This window comes from Amblyomma americanum, chromosome 5 (genome assembly GCF_052857255.1).
Source record: "Amblyomma americanum isolate KBUSLIRL-KWMA chromosome 5, ASM5285725v1, whole genome shotgun sequence".
NCBI lineage: Eukaryota > Metazoa > Arthropoda > Arachnida > Ixodida > Ixodidae > Amblyomma > Amblyomma americanum.
The window spans coordinates 170,991,952-171,014,023 of NC_135501.1; the positions used below are offsets into that span (position 1 = coordinate 170,991,952).

At 43.1% G+C, this 22,072-nt stretch overlaps 1 protein-coding gene across 1 annotated transcript; it reads right to left on the reverse strand.

Moving 5' to 3' along the window:
* Positions 1 to 530: 530 nt before the first annotated feature.
* On the reverse strand, positions 531 to 20,912 carry LOC144133019 (uncharacterized). Its single transcript, XM_077665806.1, has 6 exons — positions 20,773 to 20,912; positions 16,829 to 16,909; positions 13,897 to 13,977; positions 10,516 to 10,581; positions 3,531 to 3,590; positions 531 to 673 (listed from the first exon to the last, which is right to left on the reverse strand). The coding sequence occupies exons 1-6, from the start codon at positions 20,846 to 20,848 to the stop codon at positions 627 to 629; spliced, it is 411 nt and encodes a 136-aa protein (XP_077521932.1). The 5' UTR covers positions 20,849 to 20,912; the 3' UTR covers positions 531 to 626.
* Positions 20,913 to 22,072: the final 1,160 nt, after the last annotated feature.

Here is a 22,072-nt window from a genome sequence, read left to right on the forward strand (position 1 = left end):
ACTGCGAAAGGAGGGTAGGAGGTCTGCGCGCGATCACTGAATGTCAAGTAGAGAATGACCACTTCCAAATATATGGGGATGCTTGTACAGTAAGTGTTAGAATTACATTACGTCTGCACATTCTCAATACAGACCATATAAATCCGGCAATGTGTGTAGCCAAGGCGGACGAGGATGGAATTACTGAAGAAGTCGTAAGCTCGACGTTAGTACAAAAGTGTCACAAAATGTGGCCATAGCCATCATAGTTGCTTAAGAGATTGAAACATTGAAACTTTTTTACGCACGAAAAAGAAACCTTTTAAAGAATACTTTTTTGGCGCGACACCCAGTCAAGTTTAATTTTAACACCCAGTTCGATGACTTTCAAAATTTACCAGAACGCATACTACAAGAAGATATTCAAATTTGGAACGTTAATCAGACATGAAGTCCAAAACGGAATAGGAGAGCCTGAAAGAAGTACTTTATTAGTCTCGATTAGAACAAAACATGCAGGCACATCTTTTCAACCTGAAGTGAAAACCTCCTTTTCAAGAAACTTTTATTTTTCAAAAATGTATCCGGTCGCTGCTCCTTAATAGGAAAATCAACGATCAAGCCTTGAATCTTCACGGCTCTTCTGATCATTCATTACCCTCTTTCTTCTTGTCTTGATTTTCACCGGATTCACCTGCAAAGACAAACATTTCCTTGTTATGACATCACTCTTGTTGTCGGAACCCTTAACTAGTTAAAGTAAGTTTAAACGATGAGAACTGCCTCGCATAGAAATTATCTCCGTGAGTACTGCTCACGTGTTAGTTGCGTCAACGTGCCCCAGGTTGCTATACCGTCAAGACCCATGACGCTCTTTAAAAGAGTTCATCGATTCATTCACGATGTTTCGTCAAAATAAGCGAGGAAGAGCAAATTATTTTTCTCCCACAAGTATTGTTTATGTGTACCGCAGGGGTTCTAAAAACCTTGCAGTAAGTAATCCCATTGCTGTCACGCCTATGTTTGAGATGAAGGCTTGAGTGTAGATATCTGAAAGAGATTTTTGCACACCAACACAAAGGCGTTTGAAGTATGTTCACCAGTAAAGAAAGTATGGATTGCGTGCTGAAGCTCCTCGCCGTTAATATGTAATAGCCGCCCTCCAGGCCTTGCTCTTCTAAATCTCCTAAAACACCTCAGGATATATCCACTGCAGGAGTTTTACTAATGCGACAAATACTAGACCGCCTGATTCTTGTCTAACCTATTTTTACGTCATCAGAACATGTAAGCTTTTGAACCATTGCCAGCGCTAGAAATAAATCAATTTTTATCTGTGGCCCAGGAAGAATAGCCATGCCTATGGCTGGTGTTTCGGTTAGGCACGCCATATTAAGTACCCTGCTAAGTGTTAGCTCATAGTCCTACGAACATTATTTTTTGGACTTAAAATTTCAAAAATATATTTCTAAATATTTTCTGTTATACCGCTTCTGTGCGTTGCTTTCTTATTCTAACCTTTAAATGTTTTTATCTCACAATAAAAGAGAGAAAGGTGAAATCAAAAGTAAATGATAAATCTCGTAACTCCAAGACAATAAGCGAATTCTAGGCCTTGCGTCGTGTGCTTTTCCCTAACTTTAACCCATACGAGAGTGTAAAAATTTGGGTGACAAAACTCTCGTTATCACTCGCTGGTTTGGGCACAGAGTGAAGTAGCCATTCGGCATTAATTGGCTAACAGTCATTGCAAGAAAGATCACTTGGCACTCAATTACCTTTCGTAAGGTGCTGAACAAACAATTCGTTATAGATGACACCGCGAAAATAACGGCGCTAATTTTGAAACGTTGGTTGCATGCGATTTTATTCCTTATATTAATAACAAATTAAACTATTGTGTAATGTCACTGCACGTTAAAGAACCCCCGCTGGTCAGAGCTTCCACAGTCCATCTCATACTGCGTCCCTGACAGCGTGAGTAGCTTTTGCATATTAAACCTCCATAAACAGCATAAAAAAACCCAAATTCTCCATCTGCAGCAATACTCTCTGAGTCGACATGGCAGCGCCGCGCTTCTGCTATGTTCTTTTCGGTTTTAGCAAACAACCGTATTTGCGGAACAGTAGAATAAGAGACTGTCGTCCATTCCAGATGACACCAAACATGGCTATCACCGCGGTGTAAAGAGAACAGCGCCGTCCACGTGGCTTAGGCTTCATGTGTGAAGATAAAAACTAGTGTTAATGTCGAAAACAAAAAGCAAGACTTCTGTTAAAAGCCCGTAAGCGCTATTTGCGAGTGTTAAAGGGTCCCTGAAAAGGGTGTTCGAGCTTCGCTATAAACTATTGCATTTTCTAGAGTACAGGCCAGCGAGTGCTGATGCCGCGTAGAAGACATCAAAAGTGACAGGAAAATTTACAATACATGTTTAAACATTGCCGCTTTTGCCCCTCGCGGCGACCAGCGATGCCGAGCTTTCGTGTGAAACATGGCAAATGATGTCATGTCGTGCAAGTGGCGTCAGCAGCCGGGGATTATTATTGGTTCGCCGCGCCAACTCGTTCAGACGTCACGCAGCTGCCATGGCAGTGGCCACTTCGCCAGATAAGGAAGCTCTTCCCCTTCCAGGCAACTCCCGCGCACGTTGGCAGCCGGCAGAGGTAGTGGAGGGGCCGAGCGGGTGGTGCCGGCTTACCAATGCCGACGTTTCAGCGTGCGAAAATTGACGGGAGAAGAGAAAAGCGGGACATCTTTCAGAAAAGTGCGGGGCATGAAAGTGCCAGTGGCACTTCAATTGTTATCTACGATAGGGAGACAAGTTTTCTATCACACCATATCTGTTTACTTCCTGTGTGCTCATTTCCAAGATCCGTTGAAAGTTGCGTCTGCGAATGTCAGGGAACAAGTATATACTTTGATCTTCCCTTCAATGAATGAGTTGCGAGTAGCGCCCGCGTTTCGTCGGGAGAGTTCCTTTCTATTATGTGGTGTGTGTTTAGCGTTAAACTAGAGGAGTATAAAGGAGAGGGAAAAGCGAGGAGACGCGCAAATTCAACTTTTTACCGTATATAACTTAGCCTAAAGAAAGCACATCAAATATTTCTTGTTCGAGCATATTTGTGAATTGGCGTCCTCTAGCATTCTAGTCATGTCGCCAATTTATTCTGAGCCCCTTTCAAACGCCCTTTTATTATTTTGTGCATGTTTCTTCCAAGAACAACATGCAGCCTGCGTACTAGGAGGGTGCCATTTAGATCAGTATCAATTACACATTGATGGTTCTCCACTATTATCGGACCAGCTTTTTAAAATCCTTCATGCAATTCGTAGGATTCCAAGTGGGGAGGAAACGGGTTCCTCCCATATGTGGTTGTGGTGAGGAACCAAACCAAACACAAGTGGTGGAAGGCAGCTGCGTCATTATGAATCTCATATTTTAAAGGCACTTCAACAAACTGTTTGTAAAAATTCAACGTTATGAACAATTCTGATGCTCTTCACGCTAAAAATTGAGCGAATAAGGGCAGTTTTCAATTACCAAACTTACCGTAAGGATAGTAGTCACCGTTTCCACCAGGATAAGGACGTTGGAAACCCCTGTCCAAATCTGTAAACAGCAGGGAAGTTATAGATTTTTATTCGGCGCTCAGTACAAGTGAAATGCGGGTGGGTAGAGTACTGGAGAATAATACGATGATTTTATTTACGTGCGCAAGCACTAAGACTCTCACACGCTGATTTCATCAAGGGTTGTCTGAGGCGTCTAGCGGGTGGCCCACCTACCACGGTGGGCATGTGGAAACCTACCCACCAAGTTACGGGGAACCTCCCATCAGGCTTTATGGACAGCGATGCAAAACTCCCTATAACAAAACACTTTGTGCCCACTAGTTGGTTTCGAATTCGCGGCGACGTGAACAGATAGGCTCTGCTGGCCACTGGATTAGACCACTACGCCATCACCGCAGCCTCACATCCCTCGTGTTTCACTGCCACTCTCTCGCGCTTTGTTCTGTATGTCGTCTTCAACTTTCATCTGTGGGCAATGGATCCCAAGCGAAGTTGGCGGCGATCGTTTTGGCTATGGTTTCCCGGAAGATATCATGGGCTATTACGAACTTCTATACTGCATGTCGTAACTGTACCAGAGGAAGTATTGGTAGGCACGCAAACAGAATGCTCAGAACTAAAAAAAGACAGACATTTCAAATCCATAATCATATCGCCTTTCTGCCCGCGCTCTATTACCCCAGGAACGACAATATTTGCAGGAACAGGATTATTCAAAACCGCTATAAATCTATAGGGACTTACTAAAAAATTAAGAGTAGCAAGGAATGTATACACCGAACAGCACAAAAGTCTCAACAGGAAGCAAGTGGTAATCCTAAGGAAATTGCAACCGAAAACTTCTATAACCCCGTTAAATTCCGCTATATGTTTTCATATTCGTACGATCCTCATTGCGCATTCTGCGGAAGTGACTGACTTATGCCATATGGTATGGGTATGCAAGAACAAACCAGCTATTCCAAGAATCAATAACCCAACAACTGATGACTGGGAGGCGGCTCTGTCCAGCTCACATTCGGAGGACCAGGTTTCGCTGGTGAACCGGGCAAGAGCGGTGGCAATAGCTAAAGGGCTCTTGGACTGAGAGCCCACCAAAGCATTTCTATGCATTAAACGTCTCTGTCTCTCTCTCTCTCTCTCTCTGTCAAACAGACCGCTATCGCAGTGCCCTCTTGAACATAGGCTGTAACAGGAACCGAAATCGAAGTGTAAACCGATGTCTTAGAGCACCTAATACGCATTTGGCCTAATCACGCTAAATCGTCTGTCACTTTTTTTCTTTTTAACGCCTATTTCTGGCTGCTGTTACATTCAAACGTATCAGAGTACATCAGCGCAATCATTATACTGAGATTGGGTAGTCTACAACAGTATCGTTGTAACCGCATTGCCGCCACATATCGAGACACTACCTCCAATAACGGACAATTAGCGCTAATATAAGCAATTAATGATAACAATTAAGGAAGAAAAAAAGACGAGTTGGTAATGCAGTACTCTGCAATTTCAATGCGCTGAGTGGTGACAAGGACAAAATGGGGCGTAACTGTCAAGTTGAATTTTGTTTGGTAAACAAGGTAGTAAAAGACGTGTGCCATAACCGAGCATGCATGTTACTTCTTTCTGCTATTAACTGCTTGGGCCACTTTTCTGCAAATGAAATGTTAGCGGCGCTGCGTTATTGAAGGCATGCTAAGCCAGCATTTGACATGTTCGTGATAAAGAACGCCTTCATGATCTCCCTGCCAACTATCTCGTTGCAAGTTGACAGTAAACGAGTTTTTTTTAACGTGTTTCTTTTACAAGGTTTGCAATTTGAATTTCGGTTGTGAGCATCTAACAACAAAGTGCTATAATAGAGGGGATTTCTACTTTCGTTTTCATTAGAGCTCTCAGATCAGGCTAGTTTGAGTGCTGAATTTATTCGAACTGACAACAAAGTCGCAACTGTACGCCTGTTTTTTAGCTCTTACATGATGCGAAGCGGTGATAATCTCTACATACCAGAAAGTCGCGGGATAAGACATTTTTTTATCAATTATATGCGGAGATCAGGCGGATTCTATGGCATGTTATTTGTACAATGACGCCTGAAACCTTTGTGGAGAAGAAAACACGCGATTAAAAAATTGATGGCAACCTCAATTTCGCCTTTAAGTGTAGAACACGATATCGTTAACCGGTCCCATTCGCATCGCCTACTCAGTTACCTAATTCCCAGTTAACATACTTAAAGGTAGTCATGTTCGTATCAATTTATGTATTTAAGGCATTTCATTAGGTCAATGTCCACAACGTTTTGACTGCGACCACATGCATTGAGCTTGAACCAACGAGCCTTCTTGGCATATGTGTAGCGTACGCGTCTCGCAATCTAAAGGTCCTGTGTCCGATTTTCATCAAACTCAAGGTAACCCAATGTTCTTTAGAGATCCATTTTATTATTTATTCGCTTCTATCAGGATTTATCACTCATAGCCAACAGTGTCGATGACTACGACACCGGCTTTGTTGCGACACGGGAACATTACGATATAGCTTTGAAATTTGGTGGGCCTAGTTCTTGGGGACGTTACAGCGATGTACCATGATGCACTTCATTATTATGTCTCGCAGTGAATATACTGATGTAATGTTTCAAAAAAAGAGAAGGCGAGCAGTGAAGAGATGCCTTGGCAAAAAAGCGGTAAAGGAATAACATAGGTAAACCCAGTACACGTGCGAAAGCATGTGTTCATTCTTCAGTTGAAGGGGACATTTAACCTCCGCCTTAAGGGAATGACGCGATCGCTCTAGTCAATAAGGGCCCCTATATGAAAAACTGATTACTGTCTACTTAACATTCATAGATCGCGGCGACTCCTCATACCACTTCAAGAGCGGTTAAGCGATGCGCAACTGCACAGGCAGGTAGCTGTTTCTATCACAGCCACCGGTAGGGATTGTGCGACCGACGTTGCTCTTCCTCAGCAACATCTCATGAACAATAATTGACTTAACTGCCACCTGCCGAGGCAACCTGTGATTACGCCACAAAGTTACGTAACCCTGGCAGCGCGACGCCCTCCTTCATTGGCTCCAGCTGACGCGACGCTCCTCCGAACTCACCCACGCTTACCCGAGTAACTCGGGTTAGTTCGGAGGAGCGTCGCGCCAGCTGTAGCCAATGGAAGGAAGCTCGGGTAAGCTCGGGAGAGCGTCGCGCCAGCTGCAGCCAATGGGAGGAAGCTCGGGTAGTAACTTAAATAGGCTATGGTTAGTTTGGAGCACGAGACAAGACATCTTATGGCAATTAGACAATGTTCTTGCTCGGGGTTGATATGTCTGGAGTAGCGCTTTCGCACTAATAATAGCGGGCCTGAGAGTGTGCCCGTTTGTGCATCTGTGTATATAAATGTAACAACCCACTGCTCAACCCTCTACAAGAAAGAATAAACGAGAGCCATAAAATCCAATAGCACTTCGCTGGCCAACGGCAGTTCCCCACGCCATTCCGCTATTCAGGACCACGAAAAATAAACTAATAATTCCCCTTATGCTAGTTTTATACACCGCTTTGATTCCGTACTTTCCTTAGCATTTCGCTTCCGCAGCAAGAAATCACGTGGACATAGTGGTACAAATTTCCAGGTGAGTTTGAAAACGTTCGAGATCATTGGGGTAACCCACATTGGAGGAATGCGAAAGCACTCACGCCTATTCACTCCTCTTTCCCCTTTTTCCCCTTTCCCCTCTTTGTCTCTCTTTGCCCCTCTTTGCCCCTCTGTGCCTACCTTTGCACTATCAAATTTGGCGCCCTCTTCGCTCAGGCCAGACTTCCGGTTTTTCAAATTAGGAGCCACGCTTTGGCTCCGCCCACTTCCGGTGTTTTCAAATTTGGTGCCACCCTTGCTGCGGTCCCGCCGACTTTTTGGACATTTTTGGCTATAAATAAATAACTAATCATACGATTCTGATTTTTTTTTTTGCGCAGCATCCTCACATCACCCTTTTTCGTTTACAACCACTGGTTGGATGCTACCTCTTCTGGGAACGTCACAACTGCTTTCGACACGTTTTGATGACACGAAACCGCCGACGCAGCCTAGAATTGCTCACGGATTAAAAAAGGGCAGTCCCGCTATGGTATACGAACATGTTTTATTGTTTATTCAATAATTACCCCGCATTGCCCGAAGGCGTTACCGCACGGGGACGCCCTTCGTAGATATTGCGAAACACATACGCTTGTGTGCAATGCGGCAGTATTAGACACTTTCATTTCAGCGTATGCAGTAAGCTTATGCGCGCAATGACACTTCGGGTAGCGAATGCGCATGCGCAGAACGCTACACATCACGGCGCGTCTTGCAGCAGCACGCACGCTACACCCTCCCTTGCATGCTTACAGCTTACGTAAGGAACTAAAACCAGTGCCGCGTACACGTACAAATTATGGTCGGTCCACTCTTGACTACCACATACCATCACCCTTATAAACAAAAACCCACATTGACTTTACTGGGCCGCTTAACAGATTTAGACAAGAATTAAGAAGTTTTTTTGATAAGGCAATGAGTATTACTGCGATCCAAATTAATGGCACTGACCAATAAGAACTGACACCACTACTTGACCGAACTGGTTGGTTATTAATCGATTAACTCTTTTTTGCATCCTAATGTGCTAGCGTGTATTGGCTTTTTGCTTTTATGTATTGAAATGAAATACATTATATTGAAATATTACTTTATAACTCTTGTGTAAACACTGTGTAAACACTGTATTTCCTATTTGTATATGCTTCATGTTCATATTCATTTTGGACATCTGCTGTATGTATAATTATTAAGAAGTGTAAACACTGCGTTTGCTCTAGGTGCGAGCTTCATGTTCATATATCTTTTTGACTGTGCTGTGAAGTCCACTGCGTGATGCTGCCTGTAGGCCCCCAGGGCCCAGTCAAGCTGTCTGTGACAGCTTTTTCCCTAGGGGACCCCCAACTTGTAGGCTGGAAATAAAGTGGAATTGGATTTGGAAAACATAGCGTGCGCGCGCTACGGGCATGTTATGGGATGCGTTCGTAAGATGACAGCATGCTGCTCATCCAGTTATGAATAAATATCTGTCGCCGCTGCTTTGTTCAACGAGATAGCTCGTTGTAAATGTTGGCATTCGCTTTCATTTCGCGCAGTTTCGCTCACACCCAAAGCTATAAGCAACAACTGGCCCCTATTCTTTCAGAGAATTCGGCGACTTTGAAGCTCTTTGGCCTAACTATATGCAGTGTGTTTGTTGATAGCTGTGACGCATGGTGGCGCAGTTCTCCAGCTTTTATTCAGCTGATACATTTTCTTCTCTTTCCATAGCTTTTATTTTTGATAGCAAAAGAGGCTCGCAATGCACCCACCCTTATCAATAATTAGGGAGCAAAATTTCTTTAGCCCAGGATTCATGTGTTTAACTTCTCGTAACTAGATGGCGCCACTGTGTACAAGTGAACGTGAGGGATTCTATACAGCACGGCAAACGAAAAGTGTCGTGTTTGCACCATTTACAGCGTACGCAACGCAGAGAGCGTGGCGTACCCAGGCTTATTGCGTACGCCCAACAAAAAGTATCTAGTAGCCCTTTCCGGCGCAATTTTTGTTTCAATTGCAAACAAATATTTATTTGTCTAAATAGCCTATTCGGGCGTCAAGATATATAAATAATTAGTTTTAGACCAAAAAGCGCTAGTGATTTATATTTTCCAGGGATGAAGAAAATTTTATCGAAAGTGCCATAATTGTTCGAAACTACCTCAGAAGCCCACGATTCGTGAAATAAAAAGCTGAGGATCTGTGGAGCCATTGTCTGTTTCAAAGATGCACGTGCAATTTGAATTGGCAGAAAAAAAAAGGTAGCTTTACTAGTGGCAAAACCTGTCTGCCTAAAAATGGCTACGGCCATGCTACCATGCTCAATGGGTTTAAAGATATTATTTTTTTGGGTTCAATACTGAGCCCAGAAAGCGAGCGTAACGGCAAAAGCAAGGACCCTGCTGCGCAGGAGCCAAAAAAAAAATGACTGTTAGGTGCAGCTCACTTTGGGAAAAGCACGAAGTTTATATCGTACATCAGTTGTATACAAAGCGCCTGAAAAGGTTAAAAGCAAACTTCACTTGGCAGATGCCGCTACCGAAAAATAAAAAAAAATACCACTGCATGTGAGTCTTCAGCAGCAGCCTTTGTAGGGTGTTGAACAAGTTCTTAGTTACAGCGGACGTAACGTGGAAGCGGACGTAACGCCGAAGTAATTGTGGCCCTAATGCTAATTGGTACTTTTTTCCTCACACGCAGGCTCTAAGCTAACATACCAGCGTAATCACCGGTGAATCTGATTTTTCAACGAATATATTACGTAGCGTTTACGCTATGTCGCGTAATGCGCCATACTCGATTAAATATGTCAGAATATGCGCTCTGTAGACCTCTATGAAACTGTTCACGACATTTGCCAACGCCTGCAGCTGTACTAAAATCGAAAGAATCCCGCATCGCCGCTTCCATCGTTCTTTCCCTCACCCGCTATTGCTACGGAAGCTCAGTGTGTCAACGCTACACACTCGCGCTGCCTTTCAAGCTTCCGGCCTAACACTCACCTACTTTCCCTCACTAGGAGACAGTCTATCGATCGCTGTCGCACATACGAATCTCGCTCGAATAAAACCGCGGAAAACGAAAGTAAAGCACGCGTGGGCTAATTCGGAGCAACATGTCGAGAAACGCCTAAATTATAAATTTTGAACCAGTTAGCAGCTTTAAGCTCCATCTCAGAAATGTCACGAGTCGTAAAATTTATCTCGTGCAATAAAAGCGTATATTCACAACTTTATTAGATAAAAAGTTATTTACCTTCTCCTACATTGAATGGAATTACGATTTTACTGTGTTCTCACAGGAACTCAAAGGAATTGAGTAAGGATGACATCTACTCACTCTGAGGGCCCCAGCCGCCATAGTAATTGTAGGGAACAGGTGCACGCCCTCGGTAATCAACTGGTCCTGTAAAAATCCCAGACTTTTCGTTGCGCTGATTTTCTCTTAGAATAATTCAATAAGTTTTTCATATTTCCAGCCAAAAAACTGGCGCTTAGGCTCTGAACAGGCAAAAAAATTATCTACTCCTTCTGAAAATATGGCCGCGATTTCGACTCAGCCTAAACTCATAAGGACTCTTTTCAATTTTTGTTCAAACTGAAACTTAGCTGATTCGCTCTTTGCGTCTTCAAGTCCTTTCTTGGGAAGAAAAATACTGACTTATTGGTAAGGTTTGAATAAAAAATTGAACTTTCTTTCCTATCAGTCGATAAAACTCTCAACAAGAACGAAAAGAACTGCGTTGTCATCACCTCGAAGAACATTGCGGTGTGCCTTAGGATTCAGCCAGCTCTAAGCAAAAGTCATTAGAGGCGTCATCGCAGTTCGCTTTTGAAAATTGGTGATGGTGGTGGTAGTAGTACTTCTGTTTTATACTTAAGTTTTTTTTTAATTTTATTTGTTACAAAAGCTTGATTGTGGTTAAAGTAGTAGTTCTTGGTTAGAATGGGGCCATATGTCATTAAAGGGCAACATCACTTTCTCTAGAGTGGGCGTCTAAAGTAGAATGAATTGAATAACACCAACTTAGTAAGAACAGTCACATTCGACAAGCCCCAACGCAATTTGACGAACGCCCGCTGAGCAGCGGCTGCGGAAGAATTTGCACTGCGGTATATGTATCGTAGCGCAATCTGCATGTAGAATATATCGCTATGCCCTCGCCCTAATGTCAACTCTTGTTCCTTCCTCTTAAACTCTTTGGACCTGTTTCTTCTAAATACATTGCGTAAATTAAAAACCCTGCTCTTTGCTTCCCTGACACTAGCGCGCGTCACTTCCATCTGCCGTAGTCGAACCAGTATGTGTACATTGTGGAAAGTTCCGCGATGCAATGTGCTGTTGTGGTGAACCATGGCCCACCGATATACACAAATTAAATGCTGAAACCTCGGCTTTGAGGAGTAGTCTTTATTACCGTTCTCACGGCAGAACCGCTCAAGAGGAAAACAATGCCCAGAGGTAAGGAACGATGAAGCTGATGTTGAGCACACCCTGTGTTCACACTGCCTTCTCAAAGAAGATTGTCTGTGCAAAGCTTTTCGAAATCCTGCATCAGTTTTTTTCGATCGCGAGTGTTTTGGTGCATCTCTTTTGTTGCATCTTTTTCCACCGTAATCAGGAATAGCCTGACAAATTTATCACCAGGCAAACATCTCCAATAATCAATAAAGCCCGCCCCTCCTCCTGCGGATGCACGTGTCCGTCCTAGTTGCAGTTTATATAGAAATGGGATGAGAGGCTCTCTGGCTTGAGGTGTACACTATCTCGCTGTCATGTTAATGAAGAGTGGTAACGGGAGTAGCATGACCTAAGCAACAATTTAATGGTGCCGTCTGTCGAAGATTACGGTAAGGGCCATAGAGGTGTATGAGAAACTTCTCCCTTTGAGTCTTGGATCCGCGCAGGTCTCTACAACTAAACGTTGACTTCAGGACAACAGTAAATTATTTGTTTGCTAAGACATGATGGTGTGGTTAGGCAGCTTGATTGGCTTCGGCGCTGACACGACCAACTGTTTATTGTGTGATGTCGGTGCACGTTAAAGAAGCCCAGGTGGTCGGAATTTCTGGAGTCCTCTTCGGAGTCCCTCATAGCCTGAGTCGATTTGGGACGTTACACCCCCATGAACCAAACGAAATGAGCGACTGCATGTAAGAGGGTGGTTCATTAAGCTAATATTAGCGTCGGGCTGCGGCAAATAGTAGAGGTGCAGCGATGCTTTTAAGATAACGAGAGGGGGCGGCCATAGATGATGTAGAATCAACAACTTTACCGGAATGAGACGTCTTTCCGAAATTAGTGTATAACTTAGTTGTGCACTCAATGCACATGAAGTTTTCTCTGTGGGCTTCAACATCACCGTTTTTAGCTTATCCGCGTGAGAGAACCTGGGAAAAGTTAATGCCCAGAACAGCTTTTTTTTTTCTTGTCAGCAACTACATATTGCGCACTTTTGCAGTCCGCTTTGAGTACAGACTCACTACTTGATTATTTCTTCAATTTTTTACTTTCGTCGCACCATGTTTATTTTTTATGGGCCAGTGTTGTCTGTCTTTTGCCAACTTTCTGCCAAATGGACGTCCGATTTGGTTTCATTCAGAGTACTTGAACACAATCTTTTTGACGAGTATTTTAGGTCGGATCCAACAGAGTTTGTTCCACTGTCTCTGAGCTTAAAGTAGCAGTCCTTGCTAGCCGGAAATTATGAAAGGTGTAAACTTTAAGAAATGTTTGTGCACTTTTACTCCCTCATAATTCCTTACTTTCTCTAGAGTTCTGTGGTACGCGTCTTTAGAGATTCAAGAGCATATTGTCATGAGCACAGTTAGAAGCTCTCCTGAGCTTTCTTCGCGCGTTTACTTTCTTGCACTTTTTCTTTTTCTTTTTAATGTCGCGCTGTATTGCCTGCTTTCTCATTCACTGAGAATGACCTCGCATTTTTTTGCTGCTTAAAAGTAGGCAATCTTGTTAGCCCTAAGTTCGCCTGCGTACAGCATTTGACGGGTCATGCCGCCGAAATCTTCAGTTAACATGTTTGCTGGATTAAACATTGTGTTTCACCCCACTAGCGCGTACCTGATCATGCTGCTTGCTGTGTCCATAAATAGCGAGAGATTTTTGACTGTCACTGACAGCGAGGAGGTTGCAAAGAAGGCACGGTGCGTGCAACAGTAATGACAGTGAAAGAAGCTTAGCGTGCCGACCTCCACGAAAAAGAGACGCACGTTAACACCTTGACAGGTAAAGCAACAAAAGGCGGCGAGGAAGAGCGAAAGCGCCACCCTGCTCGAACATGTAGCGCATCCGATTATCAATAGACCAAGCCGATACCCGGATTCGGTTGTCGCCATCTATGAGCCTTCTTAAAATGTATAGTACTATACCTTTCCTCTTATACATATAACGCTTTTCTCTGCTCTCTAATAGAAAAACCATAGCGCGATTTTTTCCTCCCATGAATGCATTTTCTATAGAGCATATTTCCGCTCTTTGCGTTAGAACTTTGTGGAAATCGGAACCGGGGGCCACCGGGTCGTGTAGCAGACTAGAAGACGATGGAATAAATGGGCAGTGGCGGAGGCAAGAGCGCACGTGATAGGCCGTCCGCCATTAAATCATTCCATAGCCATCTATCATGTCGTTCTGATTTCATCGGCTTGTCGACACTTAGCATTACGAGAGAACAGAGAAAAAAAACCGATGACATTTTCTGCTCACCATAGTATGGCCATGACCAAGGACTCGGACCACCATAAAATGGATATGCAGGTGGTGGTCCGTAACCACCAGCCTTGTAATCTGTAAAATTCAAAATAAAGAGACAAAACAACTTGCAGTGCTGCCTTTACATACCGACTATTTAGCGTGATTCTGGTACTCTGTCATGATGAAACGAATACGCATAGTGGTGTCCGGAAATATCGATGGGCACATATCGAATTATGCATAAGGTCGCTTCACATTTTATAGCTTGCCTGACACTACCACACTTAGAAAGTTGAGCTTGGTTACACAGGTATGTTACCATCATCAGGACTCAAATGAAAGCTCATCGCATCAGCAGTGTTGTACCAGCCCGGGGTAGTGTTATCTGGAGTGGAAGGAAAATATCCACTACACCTGAAAATTACAATACTCTCAAATGGCATTCGAAAAGAAAGGAATTCAGCTAGGGTCAAATGCTTGAAAATTGGTCTAAGACACCGTCATCTGTAAAGAAAATGACCTTGTACTATGGTGCTCTACGGCAAAATCTGCCGTTGTGACAATGAAATAAATCATCACCATTCATCACCATTCATCACCATTCATCACCAGTCATCAGGAAGGGTGCTTTCTTATACATATAGAAAGGACAAGGCCTTTTATGATATTGTGGCTTACGACGCCTGGCTACTTCCATGGGCACGTACCAACCCTGTCTTTTGGCTTGAATGGCCACGTCTTTAATTCCTTACCATCTTCGTTCAAGAGGACATAAAAACTACTACTGATGAAGGATGCATGAACACGTTTTTGAGGGCTAGATGCTCGAAGTAACACAACCTGCCGCAAAGGCCAAAAGAAAACTACCAAGGACGGCTTTTGTTATTTTTAAGGTGCAATAAGCGATGCGTTCTACGTCGTGCTGTATGTGCGCCCCAGGTACGTACCTATTTCGGTTAACAAATCGTGAAGCCTCGTCCGAGGACTGCAGCATGTTTTAATGAGATCATCCCTACTATCTTAGCATTGTAATGTACACTAGGAAGAATGCATTTCCTTTCCGCACGGTCTCGTTCCTGGGAAGAAGGCTGAGGTCTTTTTTAGATTGGTTGGGAGCCTCGACATCCTTGTTCAGGCAATGATGGTTACAGAGGTTACCCGACTTTCTTTAAAGCTTTTACTAATGCCCATTTTTGAAATGCTTTTCCTTTGGCATCACTAGATTGTAAACTAGCATTTTAGGAGCCACCGATCACTTTTCACTTTTTCATAAAATTCTGCAGAAAACTTTCTGTAGCTTGTGCTCGGCGCATGATGGGCTTACCTGCTGATGTGCCACTAAACCCAACGCAAACACAAACCTTTCCGCACGTGGAGCTGGGAATCTTAATCGTTAGATATAAGTTTGCTTAAGGGACACGGGGTATCTGATAACATTTGGCTGTATTGGTAAATCGGTGCGTTCTAATAAAAATGTGCTAGTTTTACAGAAATGCAGCTTTTATTTATGTAAAGCGATGAACTATCAACTATCAACTATGAACCGACTAGTCCAACTTCATGTCCTGCTATAATTAGAAAAAAACTAACGGGTACTATCATAACTGTTTGTTTTTTTTTTGAAAAAAAAATTGGGGTAGAGCCGAGACAGTTAGGAAGGGGAACACCGAGACCAGCCTAGAATGCCATTCAACTCTAAATATGATCCGCTTGTTCTTGACAAATTTGGCGTAACAATATTAAATACATTGAACAAGGAGAATTTTCTTGTTAAATATCAACCCTCTTCATTATAAACGCGTGTTTTCTCACAGAAGAAACATCAACATAACGAGAAAAATTCAACGAATTAATTTTTACTGTAGGGTGAAAATGCCCTCACTATCCTTTTCATATCGTATTTGTGCCTCCGCCACCTGCATTTTGAAAAGTTCTCTGCTCTGAGGGATAACATATCGGCTACTAAGCTCAATGCTAGCGCCAAGCTTAAACCGCACATGAGGTTCTTTCCTCTTTGCCGTGAAAATGATATTGGTAGACGCAACCCATCCCCACAACACGCCCAGTTGAAATGCTTGTGATTACTCTTTGAATCTCATGAGCACAACTACATTGGTGGATGCAAGAATGTATGAATGCATGGAGATATATTAACAGCTTCGTTTTGAGTGGGCGTTGTTAGGGCTGCTAGGTGAAATTTTCAAGAAAGGTGTCGTAGCGGATGCTTAGGAGCTTATTTCTGAAGATATCTGAAGACTGATTTCTGAAGACTGCTAGATAGATAGGAATGTCCCACGGTAATCTCAATGCAAATGAATTTTTTAACAACAAGATCCGCCAGAAGACAGTCCTTACTCTTCATTTGCTTTGAAAGTTTTTGTCCGCGTAAACTTCTCTATTTCCACATAGAAACAAAAGTTTAAAATTCCTTTTGGTCACGACAACATGGAGTTGTTTCAGTTCTGAAACTGAACAAAATTATGAGAAAAAAGAAGCAGTTCTTTAGTTATTTCCTTTATTATCTAATAAGACGCAATTCTTCCGCCAAGACTATTAGTTTTTTTCGCGAGGTACGTCAATGGACAAAAATTACCGAGCCCAGGAAGCACGGACGAATCTTGCCGCATAGAATAAACCCGCTTTGGTCACAACTTTTTCTCCTACAACCTGTTATGGTTTATACTCGCTTCATCCCGAGCCATACGTGGCCTCTGCTCCAAGCAGAAAAGAAGCGGCCATGCGCACGTGAAGGGTGCTTTGTATATCCAGGACTAGGAAATTTAAAAGAAACATGCTGAATTTCAACTCTATGCCTGCGACCTCACATCTGCCTGTTGGTGACAAGATATTTACCTCTCGTTTTACTAATATTTGAAATATGTTTTAACTCATGGCTATTTTTCGCTAACATGACTAAACAAACTCAAGAGCAGTCTATACTCACCATAGTTCACTGGCCCATTTCTGTTCGGGAGTGGCACGGACTCCAAGGGGTTTTTTTCTTCGGAATCAGGTCCCTTGGATTCTGTAAAATTCAGTATATACAGAGAAAGCTTCTTGCAGGGCTGCCTTTGCCTATTGATAATTCAGCGCAATACAGGTAGTGTCAATGGAAAAAAGAATGCGCACCACAGAGTCCAGAAATTCTGATGGGTACATTTTGCAGCACTAAAGCTGAAGACTTTATTTTCGCTACTAGCATTCACAATGAGGAAGGCGGTTCAACTATTTGCTAGAAAAGAGAAGTTCTCTCGGTTGTTAAGCGTGAAGTTATGTCTGTACCTAACCGCGCTCTAGAAGTAGGTAAGCATTAAGAGATTCACTGGCAGTAACTTACAGACGAGGTTCATGTAGCAGGCTAATCAATCAGTGATAGATTCATGAGAGTTGTAGGCATTCTTTAAAAAGATGGCCCCGAATGGAAATTGGACAAATTTAGGCAAAACCAGTAACAATTCCAGAAAACAAAACACCATTTCTGATATATATCATTGTGCTGATTGTGTTCGTGAACAACTTACGTTAGTCGAATACAGCTCGATATATATTTAAAGCTTCAGCTTCTTTCATACTTCCTTAAAGCAATGCAATAATGAGGGCTAGCTTGAAGACACACGCATGAAACGAAGTATAATGCAAATTTAGAACTGTTATTGCACTGTCGCATCTAGAGTAAAAAAAGGTAGTCCACGCATGCATTCAAATTACCTGGTACACCGCTGAAGAGGTTTCTGTGCGCACTGATTACATATTTTCTAAGGCAATTAACAGCGTTTTTCTTAGTGTTTGTAGGGCTTTTAAAGGCGACTGCGTGAGCTAGGTTTGATATCTACGCCGCCGTAATGCATGTCTCGGTTATCAAACAGCGCTCACAGTATATTTCACGGTTTCATTACCAACTGGAAGCATGATCAGTCGAAGCTAGCGGTCCTTCTACTTCTTTTAAAACCTTGGTCACTACTGCCTTTTGAGAATTTTGTGCAAATAAACGTGGCAAATATTTATTTGTCCCTTTTCATTTTTAACTACAGTCGCGAAAATCTATAACAAGCACCTCCCAGAAACAGTATGTTACTTGGCAAAAGTGCGATTTCTGGTATTCGCTGAAGACAACGACATGTCTGATAATACGACTTGCGACGCGTTGCTACTTGCATTCGCTCTTGTGAGTTCTCTGTTTGCGGTTTCAATTACCATGTTTGCTATTCTTTGATCATTTTTTGCAAGATTTTAAAAGTAAAGTTGATAAAGGATGCGTGTTAGAAACTTTGGTTCCCCATTTTCAGAGCTGCATGATGGCTAAAGCTTAGCTGAATGCAAAGGCCAATGCAAGACTGCCAAAAGCAGCTCATTGCATTTTCTAGCTGCTTCAAGCGTTGTGCTATAGACTGTACGCCTAGCAACGTCGTATTCATTGTGTGTTTCTGAGTTCACCCTTAAAGGAAAGCCTGATACGTAACATTCTCACTGTGACATCAAGAAGCCTTTTGCGAGACGGCCACATATTTAAGTTTTAAGGCAACGTTCTTCACGTTCGAGCTTCAGAAATATAAAAGTGAGACCAAGCGCTCCTTTGGGGTGTGGAGCCACAACATTGAAAATCAAATCCTAAGTCTGCTCAAAGGGAGGCTTAGGGTGAATGCATGCTCGACAATATTGATGGATCAAGACGTTCTGATGGCAAAGAGGTGACTTTCAATAAAAGTGCAGGATTTAATTTGAAATCTTTAAGGCCACCGTTCTACATCGTCATCGGCGTAGACGTCGGCGTCGATGTCGTGAGCGAAAAACCTCCGGAGAAGCAACCTACGTGGGTTACCTAGGTCACGTGACCTTGTGGCGTCATCGTAACCTTCCCACCGAATGGCGAGCAAGCTCACAGCCGTGGCATGTAGCAGTTAACGAGAGGATGCTCCGGATGAGCAACCTAGTGTGTAAAGTGCGAAATAACGAATTATCATATGTCGGCATTAACCAATTTATGCTATCGCGCCGTATATTTAAGGCGGAGTTTAGAGTATCCCATCCAACTTTTTATTTGCGGCAACAAAATAAAACAGTAACGGTACTGCTAACGTCAGTTACTTTAGCAAATAAATTCGTATGACATCAAGAGAGTTATGACTCCGATTCTTGAGGCTTGCACATCCAAAATTTAAGCGCGGAGTTCTCAAGTCTTAAAGTAAGGCCATTTACTATAATGCCTGGAAAGTGGTTTCTTGCTTATATATAATAATACGACAAATAGATTCACCTTTATCTACCGAAGGATAGGCTGCGCAGTCGTAAAACGCCATGCAATCGGCTTTTGTAAAAACCAATCTCTTAATGTATTTCCCTCACTGTTCCTATAGGCAAGCTCTTTTGTGCTTTTGCTTCATGCCTTTTCCGAAAGGACATATGCTGCCCAACAACAAATCAGCTTCTAGGCTCACTGAAAGGTAGGCTATCAGAAACAGCAACTGAGGTTTTCTCTCTCTTTCATGGTGTCGAAATTGGTAGATGCAACGCACCCTCACATCACGTCTAGTTAAATATCCTGCGTTACTCTTCGGATGTCTCCAGCACAACTGGATGGATGGATGGATGGATGGATGGATGGATGGATGGATGGATGGATGGATGGATGGATGGATGGATGGATGGATGGATGGATGGATGGATGGATGGATGGACGGACGGATGGATGGATGGATGGATGGATGGATGGATGGATGGATGGATGGATGGATGGATGGATGGATGGATGGATGGATGAATGGATGGATGGATGGATGGATGGATGGATGGATGGATGGATGGATGGATGGACGGATGGATGGATGGATGGATGGATGGATGGATGGATGGATGGATGGATGGATGGATGGATGGATGGATGGATGGATGGATGGATGGATGGATGGATGGATGGACGGACGGACGGACGGACGGACGGATGGACGGACGGACGGACGGTTGGATGGATGGATGGATGGATGGATGGATGGATGGATGGATGGATGGATGGATGGATGGATGGATGGATAGATGGATGGATGGATGGATGGATGGATGGATGGATGGATGGATGGATGGATGGATGGATGGATGGACGGACGGACGGACGGACGGACGGACGGACGGACGGACGGACGGACGGACGGACGGACGGACGGATGGATGGATGGATAAGACAGATGAATGAATGACTCAATGGGTATTACCAGTTTCCTTTTAAGACCCAGGAGCTGCGAAGGCTCGGGGTAATCTCTTCGGAAAGGCGTGGCGACTCATTTTCGAGGCTGCTAACTATGCAGCCGCTATGAGCTATCATTGCTGCCAGCGGCCACAACGGCGTCTTAAGGCCAGAAGAAAACATTTTATGATTGTGGATGTTTTAACGAATATTATATCTTTGTGCGATGGCATTGGGGTGTAGTGAGACTGCACCCTATCATAGATGCAGATATTCGTATTAAGTTTAAGATGGAAGCACGATGCGGGAACTCCGTCAACAACCCGCAAGCATCGTTATAAAAATTTACTCTCGATAGGGAAGGTGCTGCCGTGGCTAGTTGTGCATTGTGACCCTAGCGGGCCCCTCTAAAATTTCACTTCTGCATGCAGTTATAGAGGCGATGTTTCAATTGATATGTGTTATGTCACAGTCGCCTTTTTCCCCTGAGAAGTTTCCCGTGCACCTATTATTTATAGACCATGGAATACTATAATATAAGTCGCGTGAACGAGGTTACAAAATTTTAAAAAATTTTGCAAAATTTTTAAACTGCAATTTAATGGCCGTAAATGTAATAGTGCAGCTGTGATTTTTCTTATCAAGAACATTATTCTGGGAGACGCGAAATTACGCTTTTAAATTGTATGAATAGCAGTGAAAATGCTTACCGTTCTCTTCAGCGGTGGCCAAGCAAGCCAGGAGGCAAAGAGCAAGCGAGAAAGTTGCAGAGCGTAGCATCGCCATCTCTTCTGTGGTGAGCGAGTGGAACCACTGTGTTCAGAGTAATTGGGCCTGCCCTATATAAGACAAGTCACCAAGGCATATTTTTTTGTAATTTCACTTCTCGTTCCTGCCACGGTTTTTGAAATTCTGATTGAAATCGAGTAATGAGTCAGTGGGCATAAGAAACACTCCTCATTAAGTGCTATATGGCACGTGAAATTTATTCAGTGAATATTGTATTCAGCTGGAAAAACGTTAACTGCATCGGACAGCAAGCGCCTTGCATTTCAGCTTGACATCGACAACTTGATGGATTTCATCTCGCGTAATGTAGAGACGTTGAAGATGATATAGCATAATTGACAGAAGACTAATATCTAGGCCAATGTATTTTCATGAAAATTCTGCTAAAATGCAGATGTGTTTCTGTGCAAGCTTCTTCGAAAACCAAGCTCATTGCCGTGTTGAGTGTTACTATGGCGTGTGTTCTTAGCGTTTGAATAACGTACGTCCCAAATGAAATGCAGAATTTATTTATGTATTTTTCTCTTGCTTATATTCGAATTTTTCGTTCGCCAACTTTGTGTGACAAGTAAAAAGTCTTCGAGCTCTGTTTTAGCGGCATGCTTTATGGAAGAGTCACAATTCTTCGGGCACTTAATTTTTTATATTGTGAAGGAACGTAACTGTTCTGTATGTTTTAACGCGATAGCGCTAATGCTCCCGTTGTAAAGAAAATTCGGCGTTGTCGTAGTCGGTGGCGGCGTTGTGAGTGAAAACTTCCCGGATAAGCAGCCAGGTAGATTACGTAGGTCACGTGACCTTATGGCGTCATCAGAACCCGCCCTCCGACTGGTCAGCAAATTGACTCCAGTCGCAGGCGACAGTTAAATTAATTATTGGTTGATGCAAAAGAGCAACTTGATTCGCACAAGCCCGCATTTGGGAGCACCTGTCATCACAGTGCAGGGCGGCGTCGCTTAACCACTGCACTACTGCGCCAGGAGTGGTGTGATAACTACCAGGGATCTATGAGTTTCAAGTCGAAAATAATCGATTCTGTATCTATGGGCATCAAATAACTATTAAACTATCGATTCGTACCCTTAAAGAGGAGCTTAAAGCGCCCTTCATTTTTTTTTTCTTTTTAAGACTACTGGTCCTCAAATTAATTCAAGCAGAATATTTCAGCTACCCAAAACGGCTACCCAAAATACTTTATTCAAAAAACCATTCGACGTCAAA

What these genes read in the sequence shown, in the direction of transcription:
- LOC144133019 (XM_077665806.1), bottom strand. Translation starts at nt 20,848, where the DNA reads ATGGCGATGCTACGCTCTGCAACTTTCTCGCTTGCTCTTTGCCTCCTG. An exon ending in GGCCACCGCTGAAGAGAACG is followed by an intron (nt 16,910 to 20,772) that starts GTAAGCATTTTC and finishes TGAATTTTACAG; the next exon opens with AATCCAAGGGACCTGATTCC. An exon ending in TTGGTCATGGCCATACTATG is followed by an intron (nt 10,582 to 13,896) that starts GTGAGCAGAAAA and finishes GGATTTTTACAG; the next exon opens with GACCAGTTGATTACCGAGGG.